The 17923-nt window shown below is 31.6% G+C and overlaps 1 protein-coding gene across 1 annotated transcript in view; it reads left to right on the top strand.

The window, feature by feature from the left end:
- LOC118204723 (protein argonaute-1-like) overlaps positions 1–17923 on the top strand; it is a 99931-nt gene that overhangs the window by 57649 nt on the left and 24359 nt on the right. The window contains exons 13-16 of the mRNA XM_035377021.2: positions 6620–6753; positions 7026–7210; positions 16862–17021; positions 17113–17206. Coding sequence (XP_035232912.1) covers positions 6620–6753; positions 7026–7210; positions 16862–17021; positions 17113–17206 — 573 coding nt within the window. The remainder of the gene's footprint in view (positions 1–6619; positions 6754–7025; positions 7211–16861; positions 17022–17112; positions 17207–17923) is intronic.

The raw sequence follows: 17923 nt of genomic DNA on the forward strand, positions 1-17923 counted from the left end.
CACTGACATACTGCAGTCGCAATTTTGCAGTTTACAATTAGAAAACTTGGATGAAGTTATAAAATCAGCTAGGTTTGACACCCAGTGGAGTTTAATTGGAAAACTGAAAGATGCTGATGGAATTTTAAAATATAGTGAACTGTCTAGAATTAGGTTGGCCATCTTTACAGTTCCCCATAGTAATGCGGAGTGCGAGAGGATTTTCAGTGTTGTTGCGAAAACGAGGACTAAATTTAGATCTAATATTAGTGATGACACATTAGAAAACTTTTATTAGCGAAAGCAGGCCTACGTGGCAATTGCTATGAACAAAATTATGAAGTTTCTTTCTTAATGAAAGCATAATCTGCCAGTGTTCATAACATTTGTACGAAAACTGATTAAAGTTTCTTTTTTTTAAAAAAAAAAAAGAAATGATGCAAGTAATAAAAGTGTTTTTTATGTGTAAGGTATTTTGTGTTGCTTGCATTTAAGACTTAGTAACTATTTAAAGTTAATTCATTATTGAAAACTATATTTTTATGATTTAAAAAGTCCTTTTAACATTGTGAAAAATCTGATTTTTGAGTGTCATAGGTTGGCAAGTATGGTATTAAAATTCCATCATTTTGGAAACTGGATCCAAAAGTATGGTTTCTGCAAGTGAAGGTGCTGTTTTGAAATGCTGCAATAATGGCAGATGAAATGAAATATGATTATGTAATCGGCTTAAAAATTATCACAAATGTCAGATATTTTGATTAATCCACCAAAAGATGACAAATATATTTCATTTAAAGACAGGCTCATTTCTGACTTTGTGGACATTAAAACTCAAAAGACTCAAAAACTATTAACTGAAATAGATTTGGGTGATAAAAAAAATCTTCCCAGCTATTATGTGCAATGAAGAATTTGGCTATTGATAAACTGAATGAACCTTTTCTTAAAACTCTGAGGCTTCAAAGTTTATCATTAGAAATGACAAGCATTTTATCACTCAGTGGTGATGTTTTTTCAAAAATGGCTGATAAAATATGGGAAATAAAGCAGTATCATATCGGAATGCTGCTGTTGCATGTTCCAGTGATGAAAATATTTTGGTTAAACCATGGAAGAAAATTTTAGAATTATCATTGCTAGTTAACGAGCTGAATAGAAAGCAGTCTGTTCATCAACAGTTTGGATCCCACTCTAGAAGCAATTCTAGTAGCAGGTGTAGTAATAGACATCACAGTACACTATGTTATTATCATTCGAGGTTCAGCAATAAGGCTTTTAGATGCATTAAATGTTGCAATTGGCTTAACAAGAACAACCATCAGTTGCGGGAAAACTAAATCTCTGGTTCTCGCAGATAAAAAAGAGTCGAGCAGTGGAGCTATGTTATTGTTTTATTGATGATAAAAAGACTGCCACCCAATTTTTAATTGATACTGATGCAGAGAATTTTGTGGTTCCACCATGGCGGGAAGAAAAGAGTTCTGTTGCCAAGTTTGAACTCTGCTTCAAATGGAAGCAAAATTAAAACTTACGCACAAAAGTTGTTAAAATTAGATTTGAGACTGAAGAGCATTTGATTCACTTTTTGTGATTGCAGCTATCATTAAACCAATAATAGGTATTGATTTTTTGTCTTATTTCCACCTTTTGGTTGACCGTAAAAATCATAAATTTATTGTTGGCATCATTTCTTTATACTCTATTGGTATTTCCTGCTAAATCAGCATGGAGTAATCAATAAGTACAAAATCAGTATGGAGCTATTCTTAAACAATTTTCTGGTCTATTACAACCAACCAGTGCAAGATTTACATATTAACTGCACAAGCTATAGCTTAGGGCCCTCACTTTCTTGGGGGAGGATCCCAAAAAAATTAAAATATAACAGACTTATAAAGGGCCCCATATCTCAAATAGCTTAGGACCTTAATCAAGTCTAAATCCGGCTCTGCAGCTAACACTTGTCAATAATAAAATTAAGAGTCACAACATTGAACATGTTATAGAAACCAAAGGAATGCAGTTGCCACTTGAGCTAGAAGACTTTCATCTGAAAAAATAAAAGCAGAATTCAATTTCATGTTACAAGGTCCCTTGAGACCTTTGAAAAGTTGTTGGGCCAGTCCTCTACATCTCACCTCAACTCTTTGAAAACTGAAGCTTCTCTAACTTGTATGCTTGAAATACCAAAGCGCCCAAAATGCCTTTCCAGATTCACATCAGTTCCCTCCCCACCCCATCATTAATACACAAAGAGTCATGAAGATTTAAAATGACATCCTTTCTGCTTTCTAATAAATAAAGTTAATAAACCACAAATAAATTTTTAGGACAAACTGTCTGCATTAAACTGATACGATACATTTGGGGAACCTGCACCTGCTGCTGCATACCTTAGGGGAAGGAAAGAAAAGAGCATCATAATATTGGCCATTTTGTGCTGTTGTGGTTGTTTAAATGAAGGGCCATCTGGGCCATTTTGGTCTTCAAAGAGTTGAAGAAATCAAGTGAATGAAGACTGTGTGAAGATCACAAAGGGCCCTTTAACCCAGATCACTATCCTGTACCATTTCTCACCAATTGTGGTTCCATTCTTCACAGAAAGAAAAAATTTTCATCCTTAGATTTAGTAAGAACTTATCAATAAATTTCAGTGCACAGAGCTGACATTCCAAAACCAGCCATTTTAACTCTTTGGCCTGTTTGAATTTCCTTTCATGGTTTTAATTTACGCAACGTGGAACAGACATTTCAACGATTCATGAATGTGGTATCATCAAGTCTAGATTTTGCATTCTGCTATTTAGACAACCTTTTCCTGATGAAAGGTCCACTGTGAGCACTTAACATAGTTTTTTTTTAAAGGTTAAATGACTATAGTTTATGTATCAATATTGCAAAAAGTATTTTTGGTACTTCGAAAATTAAATGTTTGTGTTACGAAATTTCAGCTGAAGGAATTAGACCTCTTTTGACAAAAGTTGATGCCATACAAAGCATACTTGAACACACATTAGCCACCAACTTGTGCAGGTTCTTAGAAATGGTTAACTTTTGTTACCTTTTCTTTCCAAATTGCACCAAACTTCAACGGCCTATAACCTCATTACTGAGCAGAAATAGCAAAATCAGCAAAAATACCTCTAACCTAGATCTAACGCATTCAGAAACCTCAAAAATGCTCTTTCTCATGCTGCTATGCTTGTCCATGCCTCATTTAACACTAATGTATTTTTCAAATGCGAATGCTCCTGCATTCGCATTTAAAATAAGGACTTTCATACATTAAAATGAACATGGAAAGATGCATCCATTAAGATTCTTCTCATGTTCCATAACTTGATACACATGATCGATAACAACAGTGCATATGACCAGAAACTTTTGTCCATGTACACTGCAATGAAGAATTTTAGATACATATTAAGAAAAGGATCTTTCATGATTTACATGGACCATAAATCTGTTACTTTTGCTTTTCAGCAAAATTTCCACAATGCCTCCTCTAAACAAGCAAGAAAGTTGAATTATGTTCCCAATAGTCAATGAATATTTGATGTGTCACGGGAGAAAAAAAATGTTGTAATCAGTGTTCTTTTCAGAATTAACATAATTTCTACACCGTCTCCAATTTATTATGTAGCTATAGCCGAATTTCAAGATGATGAAGGTTTAACAATATTGAAAAAGAATCCAAGGCTAAAAATGGTTCAGATTCTCATTTCTGCCACCAAGAAATTATCTATTTTGATGTCCTACCAACAGTAAGCACCCATACATTCCCTCAAATTTTTCTTGGCAGATTTTTTCCTCTACTCGTGGCACACCAGCGGCCGAGCGGTAAAGTAGCTGAACACTGGTAGTTCGGTCCGAATCCTGTGAATGGGCTGGCTGCATGGGTGTTTTCGTGGTTAACATGTATATGAGCCAGTTTTCCTTAGAAAGTCCTCCACGAAGGCATTCCTCTCCTTAGGCAGATAGCCCTCGAGGCTTTGCTGTAATTAAATAACCTATCCTCTACTCATGCCCTATCACATCCAAGGATTAGAAGCACCAAGAAACTAATCATGCAAAGATTCATTTGGCAAAATATAAAGATTGTCGATTATGGTGTGAGGTATATCTGGAATGCCAATAATCAAAGACATACACAATCAGATCTAATGGACTTTCACTCAGACGTTTTCAACACATTCACATTGATATTGTTGGACCCTTTACCTACATACTAAAACTTCAGATATTTGCTAACGATGATTGATCATTTTTCAAGATGGTTTGAAGCACTTCCTATAATAGATCAAACAGCAGAAACAGTTGCAAAAGGATGATTTCGACTGAATATGTCATTTTGGAATACCTCGTCATATTGTATGTGAAGGATGATAGTTTGAAAGTGAACTTTTCTTATCATTGAGCAAATATTTTGGCTTTCAGATAAGTAGGACTACTACATACCATCCACAATTGAATGGATTAATTTAGCAGCAGTACAAAACTATAAAAGCTAGCTTGAAGTGCCATTTACAGCAGTATGGATTTTGAGTAGATGCTGTACCATTTGTTTTTTGGATTATGTGCTGCTGTGAAAAAAAGTATAGGATACTTTTCAGCTGAGATTCTTTATCGAAGTCCCCTCTGTTTACTTGTAGAGTTTGTTACAAAGATCCCTAATGTTACGCACATATTCAGATTTTGTTCAGAGGCTACAAAGTATCGTTCATGTCATGAAACCTTCTGTAATGACTACTCATGGCGTTTGTTTCCAATAACATAACCACTTCATCTTTACAACCAGTATATCTTGGTCCTTATGTTACTAAACACCAAGCACCAAATTACGTTCATATAGAAATTAATGGAACTGCCAAAAGAGTATCAGTTGATAGACTAAAACCATGGTTTATTCTAAATGACAACACAGAGCAATCATTGAAAATTTCCATGCCTAAGGATGATGCAGGCTCACCACCTCAGTGCAAATCTCTGGAGGGAACAATCCCTGTGCTATTACACCCAGTGAAAGAACTGCCAGGTTTCCACTTCATTTAAAAGAGAATGTTTCCTAATCGTTTTCGCTGGGAGTGTGTAGCCCCTCCTATGTTGTTTCTAAAAACTATTTATTTTTGTGAAGTGGCAGCTCCATAATTTTTCAGACTTTAAGAAAAATGAAAATAAAGGTGTTTTTCTTTTTTTTCCTGCTATCAAGTTCTCTAATTTGTATTTATTTAAACAGTTAAAAGGTAGTTAAAGGTTTTAAAAAAAAATTATTATTTCTTTCATGTTCTAGCCTGGATTTAAAACTGCAAAACACTTTTAACAGCAAGCAGTTTTTTTGCTTGACATATGTGTGACATACATTCCCTCAAATTTTACATGGTGGTCAACATTTTATATCCTGTTCACTGATATCCAGTTCTCCTGTAGTACACCCAGATTTTAAATTTAAAAAAATACTTTTTGTTACTATATATATCAAATCCCTTGCATTGGGTTTTAAGATAAATATCAACATAAAAAGAATTATTAAAAATCCGTGAAAGCTGTTCTAAAAAATAGTTTTATAGTGTTTTCGTGAAAATAGCTTTACCATCTTTTCTGACCATCACAGCATAAAAATCACATTAAAATCATATACAGTACAAAGTCCGTAATACGGATGTCAATTATCCGGACCTCAAAGCCACAAACTTACGCATTCACGTAATGCATTTATGCATGCGCATAAAACGTTTACGCATGCGCGTTTGATGCACGCTTCCGCTACGCATGTGTGTAAAGCATTTACACATGCGCGCTTCTGATAGTAAAGAAAGTGACAGAGAACAAATTATTGAAAACGAAAGAATTTCGATTTACAAGTTAGTCGGTATTCTCGACACAGCAACTTGAACGGGACTTGAACATTGGAACTTTGTAACGGAACAAGAAATTATGTCTGTTTATAGAATTAAAGAGAAAGTATTAGCACAAAAAACAAAGCAACTTATACAATTTACATTGAAAGAAATGTTTAATAAAGTAAATAAATAAATATTAAGCCTTTTTTTTTTTTTTTTTTGTGTTGTGTGTGTAAATTTTGATACCCTTTAGATCATAATTGCTCTTTATTTCATAAATTATGGTTTCATATCTTTAATTGTATAATTTCTGCATGCCATCTTACCAGATTTAAATTGATGATCTATAATCTAGAAAAACCCCTAATCCGGAATCGCCGAAGTCCCGACGAGTCCAGATTAGGGACTTTGTACTGTATTGCAGATTATTTTATTTCTTACTTTGTGAAAAAAAGTTTTGTTTTATTCACTGCCCTCGGACTTGCACTCTGAATCCATCATAAAAGCTATTTTAACATGCAATAATAATTAAAGAAGGTGAAATTACAAAAATATATTACCCATTATTATCATAGAAATTGCCCAGTATTATCATAGAAAATTGCCCATTGTTAGCATAGAAAAGTAGGGGGCAAACAAGGAAACTCAGGTCTGTTTTATATAAAAATTTTGGCAACTCGTGGCCAGTATATTTATTTACCTTATGGCATAAAATTGGAATTAGTGTGTTTTATTTTATTACTTTATAACAGCTAATATTTGATAATTTTAATATCATTGTTTTTTATGTCTTTTAGACTAGAGAGCAAGCTATACCTCATCTGGGAGTGTGGGATATGCGTGGCAAGCAGTTTCATACTGGGATTGAAATCAAAGTGTGGGCAATAGCATGTTTTGCCTCTCATCGTTCATGCCAAGAGGATGCTTTGAAGTATTTTCATATTTTGAATTCTCTTTATATTGATAGCAAGAAATATCACATAATGATAGTTTTCTAACAGCTTCTTCATTTATGGTGATTGATTTTAATATTTAATTTAAAATGTATTATTTCCCGAAAAAGCAATAGCACTTCTGCTGTCTACTATGTCTAAATAACAAATTGGTCTTTTTTAAGATAGAAATAAATTAAAACTTTTTATTTAAAAATATTATTAATAAACATGTACCTTTCAAGAATTAATAAAAGAAAATTTTTTGTAGATCATTTATCCAGCAGCTTCAGAAGATAAGTAATGATGCTGGAATGCCCATATGTGGGCAGCCTTGCTTTTGCAAGTATGCAACAAATGCTGATCAAGTTGAACCCATGTTTAGGTACCTAATGAATCAGTTCAATGATTTGCAGCTTATAATTGTGGTGCTGCCAGGAAAGACTACAGTTTATGGTATGGTATATTGTGTACATATTAAAATTTAATGGATATTTGAATATTTAAAAAAAAGTGTTACAACCTTTTTTTTTTTTTTTTTTTTTTTTTTTCTGTTTATAACCTTTTGAGAAGAATCATAAAGTTCTTAAAATTTATCAATGTTATAGTTGCTGCACATCATATGTGGCGAGTCATACTGTTACAAAAAAAAAAAAAAAAAAAAAGTAAAATAAGTTCTCTAACCTAGAAAAAGTGGTAGAATAATGATGAAATCAGTCAAGGTCATGAGCAAAGCAATAAGGAAAACAGAGAACTACTGCAGAATCAGTAACTCATGTATTACATCAAGAGCAGTCTAAATCCACTATAGGATAATATTGTGTAAGGTTGCCTAGGTTACATGCAGAAATGCTGCCTGCAATGAATGCATACAAATGTCTAATTCTGTCCAGAGAAAAGTTCACCAAATTCAATCTAAATTTGTGGCCAGGTGAGATGTAAATTTGTGACTAGACATTTTGCAAGGCCTGGAGAAAGGTGAAAAGGTGTCATTTGAATACAAGATAAGGTCTCACCACATGGGACTGTATGAAATGATTGCTTAAAAGTATTATAGTAATAATATCATGTTGTGTCATTTTCTGTTTGTGTGGAGTCATCTTTCTCTTGATTTAACACTGATAGTTTGGTTTGGTTTAGTTGATTTATGGCAAAGCATTTGAGGGCTATCAGCCTGTGGGGAGGACTTTCTATGGAAAAAACACTGCTCTGGTATTATTTAAACTCCAAGATATTCTATAATAATTCCATTACAGAAGTGGTTTAAAATTTTAAAAAAAGAAGAAAAAAGCACTGGGTATCTGAACTGATATGCATCATGCTGCTGGTTATAGTTCTTGATAGCAACATTGGATTTACCCAGCATTGGCAACTTTTGTAAGAAACTGAACTTTTTCACCCTGTTCCAATGCCTTTCATTCACTCAGAATCTCATGTTACTGTAAAGTTCTGGACTTCTTTTGGAAATTTTCATGATGTTCTTAACTATAATTATGATGTGTGTTCTGCTATTGTGGATGATATGCATATAAGCCTTATATCAGGCGTAAGTAAACTGCTGTTTGGAATCTCAAAATGTCCTCATATCAAAATAAATAATTATTTTATTTTTGAAATATTATTTTGATTTGAAACAAATTGTACTACAGCATGCTATTTTAAGAACTAACATGCTATACTAACAAGCTTAAAAATTTCATTCTTTCAAATGAAGTTTTATATACAATAATTTTAAAAAGTTTCAACTTTGTACCATTTCTGTCACTAACTTGGTAATTTATTATTTTTGGAATAGGAAACTGCAAAAAAGATAATGCATAAACTACAGCCTCCTTTAATAGCATACCTCATATCTTATGAAATGGCATAAAGAATATACTTAGTTATAACTTGTACTGGGAAAAATAAAGCTTACCTAATGATTTAGTTTTTATGTTGTTCCTCACTTTGATTGGCTCTGGTAGGTTTGCTTGAGGTGTGTGTGTGTGTATATACATACACACACCCCTCAAGTTGTTCGCTCGAAGTGTATTATGTATATGTATGTATATATACACTTTGAGCGAACCCTATATATATATATAATGAGCAGTAACGTTCCTGTCTGTTTTTTAAGGACTTAGGATCTTCCAAAATTTTAATTAATTCTGAGTAACATTAAAAAATTTTTTTTTGTTTGTGTGTGTACATACATACATACAACACTGAGGGTTTCATCATTTTTTTATGGTGTATAATGCAATATTGTGTGTTCAACAAATCTGTATTTGTTTGGTTTGTGACAATTTGAGCCTTGTGACATGGGACGTTGTCTTGCTGGAAGATTTCACTTCCAGTTGGGATGATAGACACCATGTGAGAGTGCAACTGATCCGCAGTTATGTTCAGATAATCCGCTGCTTTCATGGTCTGTTCTACCACAACTAAGGGTACACTGATAGTTTGGTTTGGTTTAGTTGATTTATGGCAAAGCATATGAGGGCTATCAGCCTGTGGGGAGGACTTTCTATGGAAAAAACACTGCTCTGGTATTATTTAAACTCCAAGATATTCTATAATAATTCCATTACAGAAGTGGTTTAAAATTTTAAAAAAAGAAGAAAAAAGCACTGGGTATCTGAACTGATATGCATCATGCTGCTGGTTATAGTTCTTGATAGCAACATTGGATTTACCCAGCATTGGCAACTTTTGTAAGAAACTGAACTTTTTCACCCTGTTCCAATGCCTTTCATTCACTCAGAATCTCATGTTACTGTAAAGTTCTGGACTTCTTTTGGAAATTTTCATGATGTTCTTAACTATAATTATGATGAGCCATCCATGAGAATGTCCCCCAAAGCATAATACTGCCACCACCCCTGTGTATCATCTGCTGAGGGGAGCAACTGTTCGTCTGGAAGATGGCATACCGGGACAGAACCATCAACATGTTTCTGTCCTGGTATGCCAACTTCCAGGCCTTGTTGGTTGAAAAAAGTTACTTCATCGGATGAATGAGAAATTATCATTTTTCCACTTATCCATGGTCAAATCTTGATGTTTCCCCACCCACTGTGGGCATAGGTGACAATGACGCTTGGTCAGCAGAGGCACATGAGTAGGACATTTGCTGCACAGTCCCATATTCACAATATCCACTGAACTGTATGTTCTAATACACTTGGATTGCATTGGGCTGTCAGCTAAACCAGCATCTGGTGCTGATTTTGGTATACCAAGTGGGACAGTTTCCAATGTTCTTTTCCTTTGATGACATGTGGATGGTCAACACCTTGGCATCTGCTGCTGATTTCACCATCATTTATCCATTTTTCATAAATGACAACAACAATAGATTGTGAGCAACCCACCAGTCATGCAGTTTTGGAGATACTCGTTCCAAATCTTCAGGTTATTGCAATCTGCCCTCTATCAAATTCACTTAAATCAGCAGGCTTTCCAATAACTTATAAGAGTATATACAAGAATGATTCCTTATCTTCTCCAGCAGCAGTTAAATACCATTTTCACTTAATCACATCACTTTCACATCATCTAGAACGAGTTCATTGACAAATGTAGGAATGGTCATTAGGTTTTTGCTTTTCAGATGTAGATGTATCAAAAGAAAAAGAAAATGGATCATCTGAAGAAAAATAAACTTTAAGGAGAGAATCAAACAACTATATGTAAAAGTTACAAAAATTGTTTGTGATGTTGCTATACACTGATACCAAGAAGATAATGATATGTACCAAGAAGATGATGATATGTACCAAGAAGCCTATCCAACTCTTCTTTTAGCTTATAAATAGTTGCTTTATGTTACCAATATCTTTAGTAATTTGTGAAAGGTCATTTTCAAAATTAAAATATGTGAAATATCGATTATGCAGTACTTGCTCAATTAAATTTAGAAGCATTTATTTTGGTGAAATATGGAACTGGTTCATTAAACCAAATAGAAAGTGATGATACAGTTAATGATTTAGCCAGAACATCAAGTCAACATTTTTTTTTTAAAATGTTGTTATATTAAAGAAGTTTCCTTCTTATTGAATTTTTTAATAATCTTTCGGCAAATTTTTGTACTGATATTTTAAAGTATTTAAAGAGTAATAATATATTTTATTTGTTTTCATTCTGTTATTGTGTGTTATATTGAATGCTTTATTGCGTAATATATTTTTTAATAAAACAAGTGATTGAGATACACTTATGTATTAATATATAACCTTTTTAAAATGTAAATTAAAAATTTAAATATTCTATTTTGTGTTACTGGAATATCACATGTATTGTATTAATATCTAGTGTCATCTTTAAATAATTTTTGTATTTGATATTTAATGTGCATTCAAAGCATTAAGTTTTGATTTTTTTAACTGCTTCTAATGAAATAAGGGGAATATTTTGTGATCACACTTATTATTCTAATCAAATGTTAATTAATATTGTTCATATTTTAATCATTTTTATTCTTTTAATTAACATATTATAATTACTTTTTAGTTATAAGCATTTTCAAGTTTTAAATTACAATAAATAAATTTCCCCCTTCTGGTCTGGATGATCTTACCTATGCTTGGCACATGTATATATATTTAGGATAATTTGTATGAAATATAATAATCTGCCATGTAGTGGTGAAGAAAAAAGTAACTTGTTACACAAACATTCCATCAAGCAACTGAGTTGTCAAAGAAAAAAAAAAAAAAAAAAAAGATCTGATAAACTTTAATTATGTAGAAAAGCTAAGCTGTTATATTTATGCAAAAATGGTATTACGTTAACTGCTTGTTTTAAATGATTTTTGGATATTGATATATAGTTTTTCAGTAGAGTGTTATTGTAAATATCTTTGCTTCACTCTTTTTCAGTTTAAAATTAATTGACAGTTGTAATTAGAATAAGAAAAAAACTGAGAACTGGAGGAAAACTATGTAATTTACACTTACTAAAACAGGGTTCGTACAGTCATTAAGAGTCCTTAAAGCTGCGTTCAGACGTGGTCGTAAAGCGCATAGAGGCATAGCCATAAGGGCATAAAAAACGGGACATCCGTTCACACCTGCGAGACAGGGGCCTAAGCTGTGGCCAATGAGAGAAGCTAAATTTGCGCATGCGTGGATCTGTCTACACCTTTCGTGCGCTGTTTTCTAGCTCAATTGATTTCTCGCGCTCACTCTGCTCGTTTTCGTTATTTTGTATCATGGCCTTTTCAGCTCACCACAAAGTTTTACTGGTTCAACAGAATGCACTTTTATCTGCCCTTCTTGTAAGCCAAGACATAACAGAAGAAGGTAAAAAAAGAAAAATAACAAAATGGTCTAGATAAATTTTTTTGAAAGACCAATACTTGGTTGGCACATATATTTCTGTGCAAAGCAGTATGGAATATTTCTGCATTGTACTGTAGTACTCTCTATACTATAAACATGCACATGCATATTTATATATATAAAACCTTCTTCAATTTTTATATATAATTTCTCTTAGGAGAAATACGATATTCTAAATATGCCTAATTTAAAAAAAATCTTGAGGATAAGATCTGTATCTAATGCAGGTGTGAAAGCAGTTAAGCTAAAAACAGTACCTACCATACATTATTATTATTATTATTATTATTTTAAATTTTTAATCAAAAGGAACATGTTTCTATGACAGTGAAACATGTGTGCTTAGCACTCCTTATTCACTGCCCCTGTCGATCACTATAGTAGTTTGCTGCACTACCAGTATCAATTATCACTAGTACTAGTATCCCACAACTGGTCACAATGACCAGCAACCATAACTAGTAAGATACTAGGAAACGTTCACCCAACAATGTATTTTAAGCTCAATCATTAAATACATTTTGCTGTGTTGTATACATCTATTTCTAATAATTTGCATGTATAAGCCGCACCCCTGAATTTAATTTCAACATATGCTGTCATTTCTATTTATGACCAGATCTCAAAAGTAATTTCACATTGACAAATTTTAGGTACCCAAGTCTTCAAATACATCAAAATTATAAACATTCATACCTTATCCAGGAATTTCTACCAGAGAAATAGCATTAATTTAATGATCAAAATTCCATTCAAATGATAGTAATAAAGAGTGGATAATAATAATAAATACTATTCATTAAATTATAGTCTATGTTACGAATTATGTGTGCTATTCAGTTTCATTAAAAGTAAATTCCTTTCATGGAGAATGTAATTAAAAAACAGAACTTCAACAGGAGACAAAACTGCCTAGACTCTTGACTGTTTTAAGCATATTTCACTACATTTTTTCCTTCTTGGAATTCATAAGAGCACTTTCTCAAAAGATTAATCTTTTATTACTTATACAAAGCTTACACCATTGAATTGACTATTGTGACTATTCTTAAATAAGTGAAAATAATTTTTTCTTTTTTTCTTTAAAGTAATATTTTTACTGTTAAAAAAAAACAGCAGATTCTTGATATTGATTTGATGTTTTAGTAAAATTTATTAATGAAGTTTGGAAAGAAAATCAGCATTTGAAGCAAATACCAATACAATATTTCCAGCTTTTTCAATAAATTTATTCTTAAATACAAAAGTAATTAAACAGGAAAAAAATTATAGTAATAATTTTTTAAAAAAAATTATAGACAGAAAGAAAGTAATAATAATAATTTACACAGAAAAATAAAATGTTTGCAATCATGCATTTTTGTAAAGAATTTTCAAATAAAATGAAAAATATTGGATGGGATCAATCATCTACAGGATCATACACAGCGTGTATGATCCTGAGCTTAACTTTCGCCTTACGAGTTTCATCCATATTTTTCAGTATAAATTGAAAAACTCATTAAAAATGCATTAAAAATTCATTAAAAATGCATGTCATCATCGTAGATTTCTTGCGAGATCAACTCTTTATTTCGTTCGGATACAATTACAACTCATTATTTCGTTCGGATAGATTACAACTCATCCGGATACGATGTGTTCCATATTAAAAAAAACGTCACCTTCGATGTGACAGCGAAATCGTCTAAAGAAAGCTGCTTTGTTGTTGAGTTTTATGTTTTGTAGCTTTTAATATGTAATTATCCTAATATTGTTTAAAAATCAATGTCATAAATTGCCTGTATTTTAAACTGTGAAATTTTATGAGATTGCGATATTAATAGGGTTTTTTTAAAAATATTATTAAAAAAATTAATTTAATTTAATAGTGGCCATGTAAATCCATAATGACTAAGGTTATCTAATACCTAATTTAATTATAGCTAAATGCATTCTCTTAAAATTTATCTCTCTATATTAAAGCAAGTTATTGCCTTTCGTTAACATGCTGATCCCAGCGTCGGTCCCTGGGAACCAGCACCGGAATTTTCGTTTGGCTGGCGTCGGTCGCCAGGACCGACAGTATTAAAGTTAAAAAATAAGTATAGTCTCAATGAAATGTCATCAAATGTAGTTTTAATGAAATTTATTGAAACATTCTAAACAAAACTACGGCTTAGCTTTACACATATTACAATACGAAACAACTATTTTGGTAACATTTTTGTCTATCTTGTATCCAAATGGTTTTGAATTGTCATCATAACATTTCAAACAATACTTTCGGACTTTATATGCCTCTCCTTCCTTTTTGTATAATTTATGAATAATTTAAGTCAGCAATATTGCACTGCTTGATCGCAATATTGCCGTCGGTTGAACGGAAAGGACAGCAGATTCGGTGCTGGGCTCAACGTGTTAAACCTTTACCGTGGTCCCAAGGTAAAACACAAAAATATAAAAATTCATGCAAAACTTATTCTTTGCATCTAGTGAGACTTGATGCAAAACAACTTATCACTGCTAATGCTTTAGTGGCTTTTTAGGACCTTAAAGTATATTAACTGAGTTACAACCCCAGAAACTCTACATGAAGCTACGACACTAACAGCGTCAGAATCATGCTGATTATGATTTTAATGCTCATTTTAACCTATGCTGCTTGACATAAAATCTACTTACTAAATCTCTAGTCTGAGCAAGTATGTGACAAAATGAGACATTAAAAAAAAAAGTTAACTGTTAGTAAAACGTAACTAAAATATCACTTATCTTCTTTCAGATGTGTCCAGTTATTATGAGTGTAAAATATTTAATGCTACTTGATAAATTTCATAAAATTAATTTTATTCTCAAAATATTAATAATTATGTTAATTAAGTTATGTTTAATAATAATGTATCCCACTCACGTTCAAGCATAGATATAATATTTTTAATAGAATTTATTCAGTTTGCATTTGGTCATAGTCCTTAATTTTTTTCATCAATGGTTCTTAAAAGTCCTTAGTACTTAATTTCCTTGTGCAGAAATGTGTATGAACCCTGTAAAAGAAAATATAATATAAATAAGAATATATAATAACTTATATAAGAAATAAAATTACTTAATATAAGAAGAAAAATTACTATGTACATCATATACAAGTTTAAAACAGTTGTGGAAAACATACTTTTCTGAAGAATTATTTATATTTTTAACTACACAATTATAAAATGAACTATCATTGTTAAATTAGTTGACATATTTCTTTCCATTCAAAAACTATTTTAGTGCTTTTAAAATTATATAAATCTTTAGTTGCAGATTTTGGTAAATCTACTTGCAGCTCTTCAGGTTTCTTGAATTTTAACATGCAGTTCTTACTGAAAGTTTGGCCATTCCTGCTGTATGCCCTTTCACAAAAAATAAAATTTCCTCTTAATGGAATTTGTGAAGAAATGTGGAGAAGTGGTAATAAATGGAGATGATAAAACAGAAGTGTTCCATTGTGTGAGAATTTATTTCATCGGGACTCAGATAAGCGTTAAGCATATGCGGGAAATAGATGTAAGTATAATAAATAGGAAAACTTATATAGTTCAGGCTTAATTTCCTCAAGCGATGATAGGAGTAAGACTTATTTTAGCAGAACAACATGTCTTTAGTTGCCAGTGGTGTTTAGCGGATGCTCACGAAGATTTATGATGATAGCTACAAATGTGAAAGATTTTCGGTATCACAAACAAAAAGTGAAATTTTGCAGTTAATAGAATCTGTGAAGAAATGTGGAGGAGTGATAATAAATGAAGATGATATAGCAGAAGTGTTCCATTACGATGATAATGCCCTAATAATCAACTAACAGATGACAAATTCAATAGTATAGGTCCAAATGCAGAAAATTTTGCATCTGATCATGAAGAAAGTGATAGGGAGGTTGTTGAGAACAAACAAACAAAAAATTATTGACAATTTATTGGGAATTCTCAACACTGTAATTACAAGATTTTGTAACTGAACAAAAAATCATGCCTATCTGTAAAATTAAAGAGAAAGTATCAACACAAAAAATGAAGCAACTTAACTGTGGAAGAAATGTTTAATAAAACAAACAAATAAATAGCTAACTTTTTTTTTTTGTTGTAGGTTTTAATTCCCTAAGATTATACATGCTTCATTGTTTCATAAACAGCTATTGAGATTTTTAATTTTGTGATTTCTTCATGTCAACTTATTATTTAAACTAGTGATTTTAAAGTCTAGGAAGTTCCCAAATCCGGAATTGCCAAAGTCCTGATGAGTCCTTAGACTTTGTACCATATTATATTTGAATGCCTTGCCAAATCCAAACTTTTTAGCAATGTTTTCATAAATTATCTTTGATAATTATGTGGAAGTATTTTCACTATGGCCTGTAGAAAATAAAATTTCTGATCATACTGGCTATAACTTTTTAAAATTGAAATGAATCAAAAATTTCTAATTTGAAGTATTTTTGTAATTATGTAAATCATCATTTTATTGATTCATAAATAAATATATTTTAGTTTTTATTTTGGGCTAATTTATTGATTGTTCCTAGTTAAGTACACAATTATTAAACAATTTCTCATATTTGTATTATTAAATGCTGCCCATAAAATTCATATTAACTGAAAACAATTTTTATTTCAGTAGTCTAATACTGAAGCATTTTAATTTTATGTATTGTTATGGTTTGTACTTCAGTGTGTGTGTTTATATATACACACATATCTCTAAAAATCATTTGATACTTACTGCAGGTTTTTATTTTATCTTTTTTTAATTACCATTACAGCGGAAGTGAAACGTGTAGGAGATACTGTTTTGGGAATAGCCACTCAATGTGTACAGGCCAAAAATGTAAATAAAACTTCACCACAAACCCTGTCAAATTTATGTTTAAAGATCAATGTGAAACTTGGTGGTATTAACAGTATTCTTGTTCCAAGTATTAGGTTAGTATATGTAATATTAAATCCAGAAAATCCTGATTTGCTTTTATATATATGTATGTATGTAATTGATATTTACATTTAGTTTTTTCAGGGCAAAAGTTTGTAATGAACCCGTGATATTTTTTGGAGCTCACATACTTCATCCTCCTGCTGCTGATACCTGCAGGAAGCCAACTGTTGCTGCTGTAAGAAAATATTTAGACTGATTTTATTATTAATAGCCTTGTAAAATGTATTGCTACGAGTATGAGTAATATTTGCATGATGAAAAGTTCATTGTTACTGTTATCAGAACTGTATTAGTGTCACCATCAATAAGCTTAGAAAGACTTCATATTTTTTTTAAATGAAAGAGCTGTGAGAAATGGAAAAAAAAAAAAAAATTGAACTAGAGTATTCTGAAAATTATATGTTATAATGCTTTATATTTGCAAATTTCTGAGAGCTCAGGGTGGTAGTTTTAAAAACTGAAATATTTGGAACCAAAGTATTGCCTTTACACATAAATTGATACCTTTAATGTTAAATTACCTGTAATACCATAAAAATATTTTTTATATGAGCGTATTTGTAGATTATTACTGATGCTCAGAAAAAATTACTTCTTTCCAAACTTGGCAGTACTGTGCTAACATTAGTAAAAGTATATTTGTATGTAACATTACTTAATTATGGATTAATATAAGGGATATATTTTCATTTATTATGGTAAATTGACATAAGAAATTTATGGTTATGAAATAGAAAAAAGAAATTTTGATTACAACAAAGCTGACATTTAAGGGGATTTTATGTGAAGGAAAGAAAAGTCAAATTTTTACTGTGAAATGTAGTACTGTGCTAAGATTAGTAAAAGTATATTGGTATGTAACATTACTTAATTGCAAGTTAATTTCAGACAC

This window comes from Stegodyphus dumicola, chromosome 5 (assembly GCF_044657685.1).
Source record: "Stegodyphus dumicola isolate Sdum_Otavi_A_Nest chromosome 5, ASM4465768v1".
Classification (NCBI taxonomy): domain Eukaryota; kingdom Metazoa; phylum Arthropoda; class Arachnida; order Araneae; family Eresidae; genus Stegodyphus; species Stegodyphus dumicola.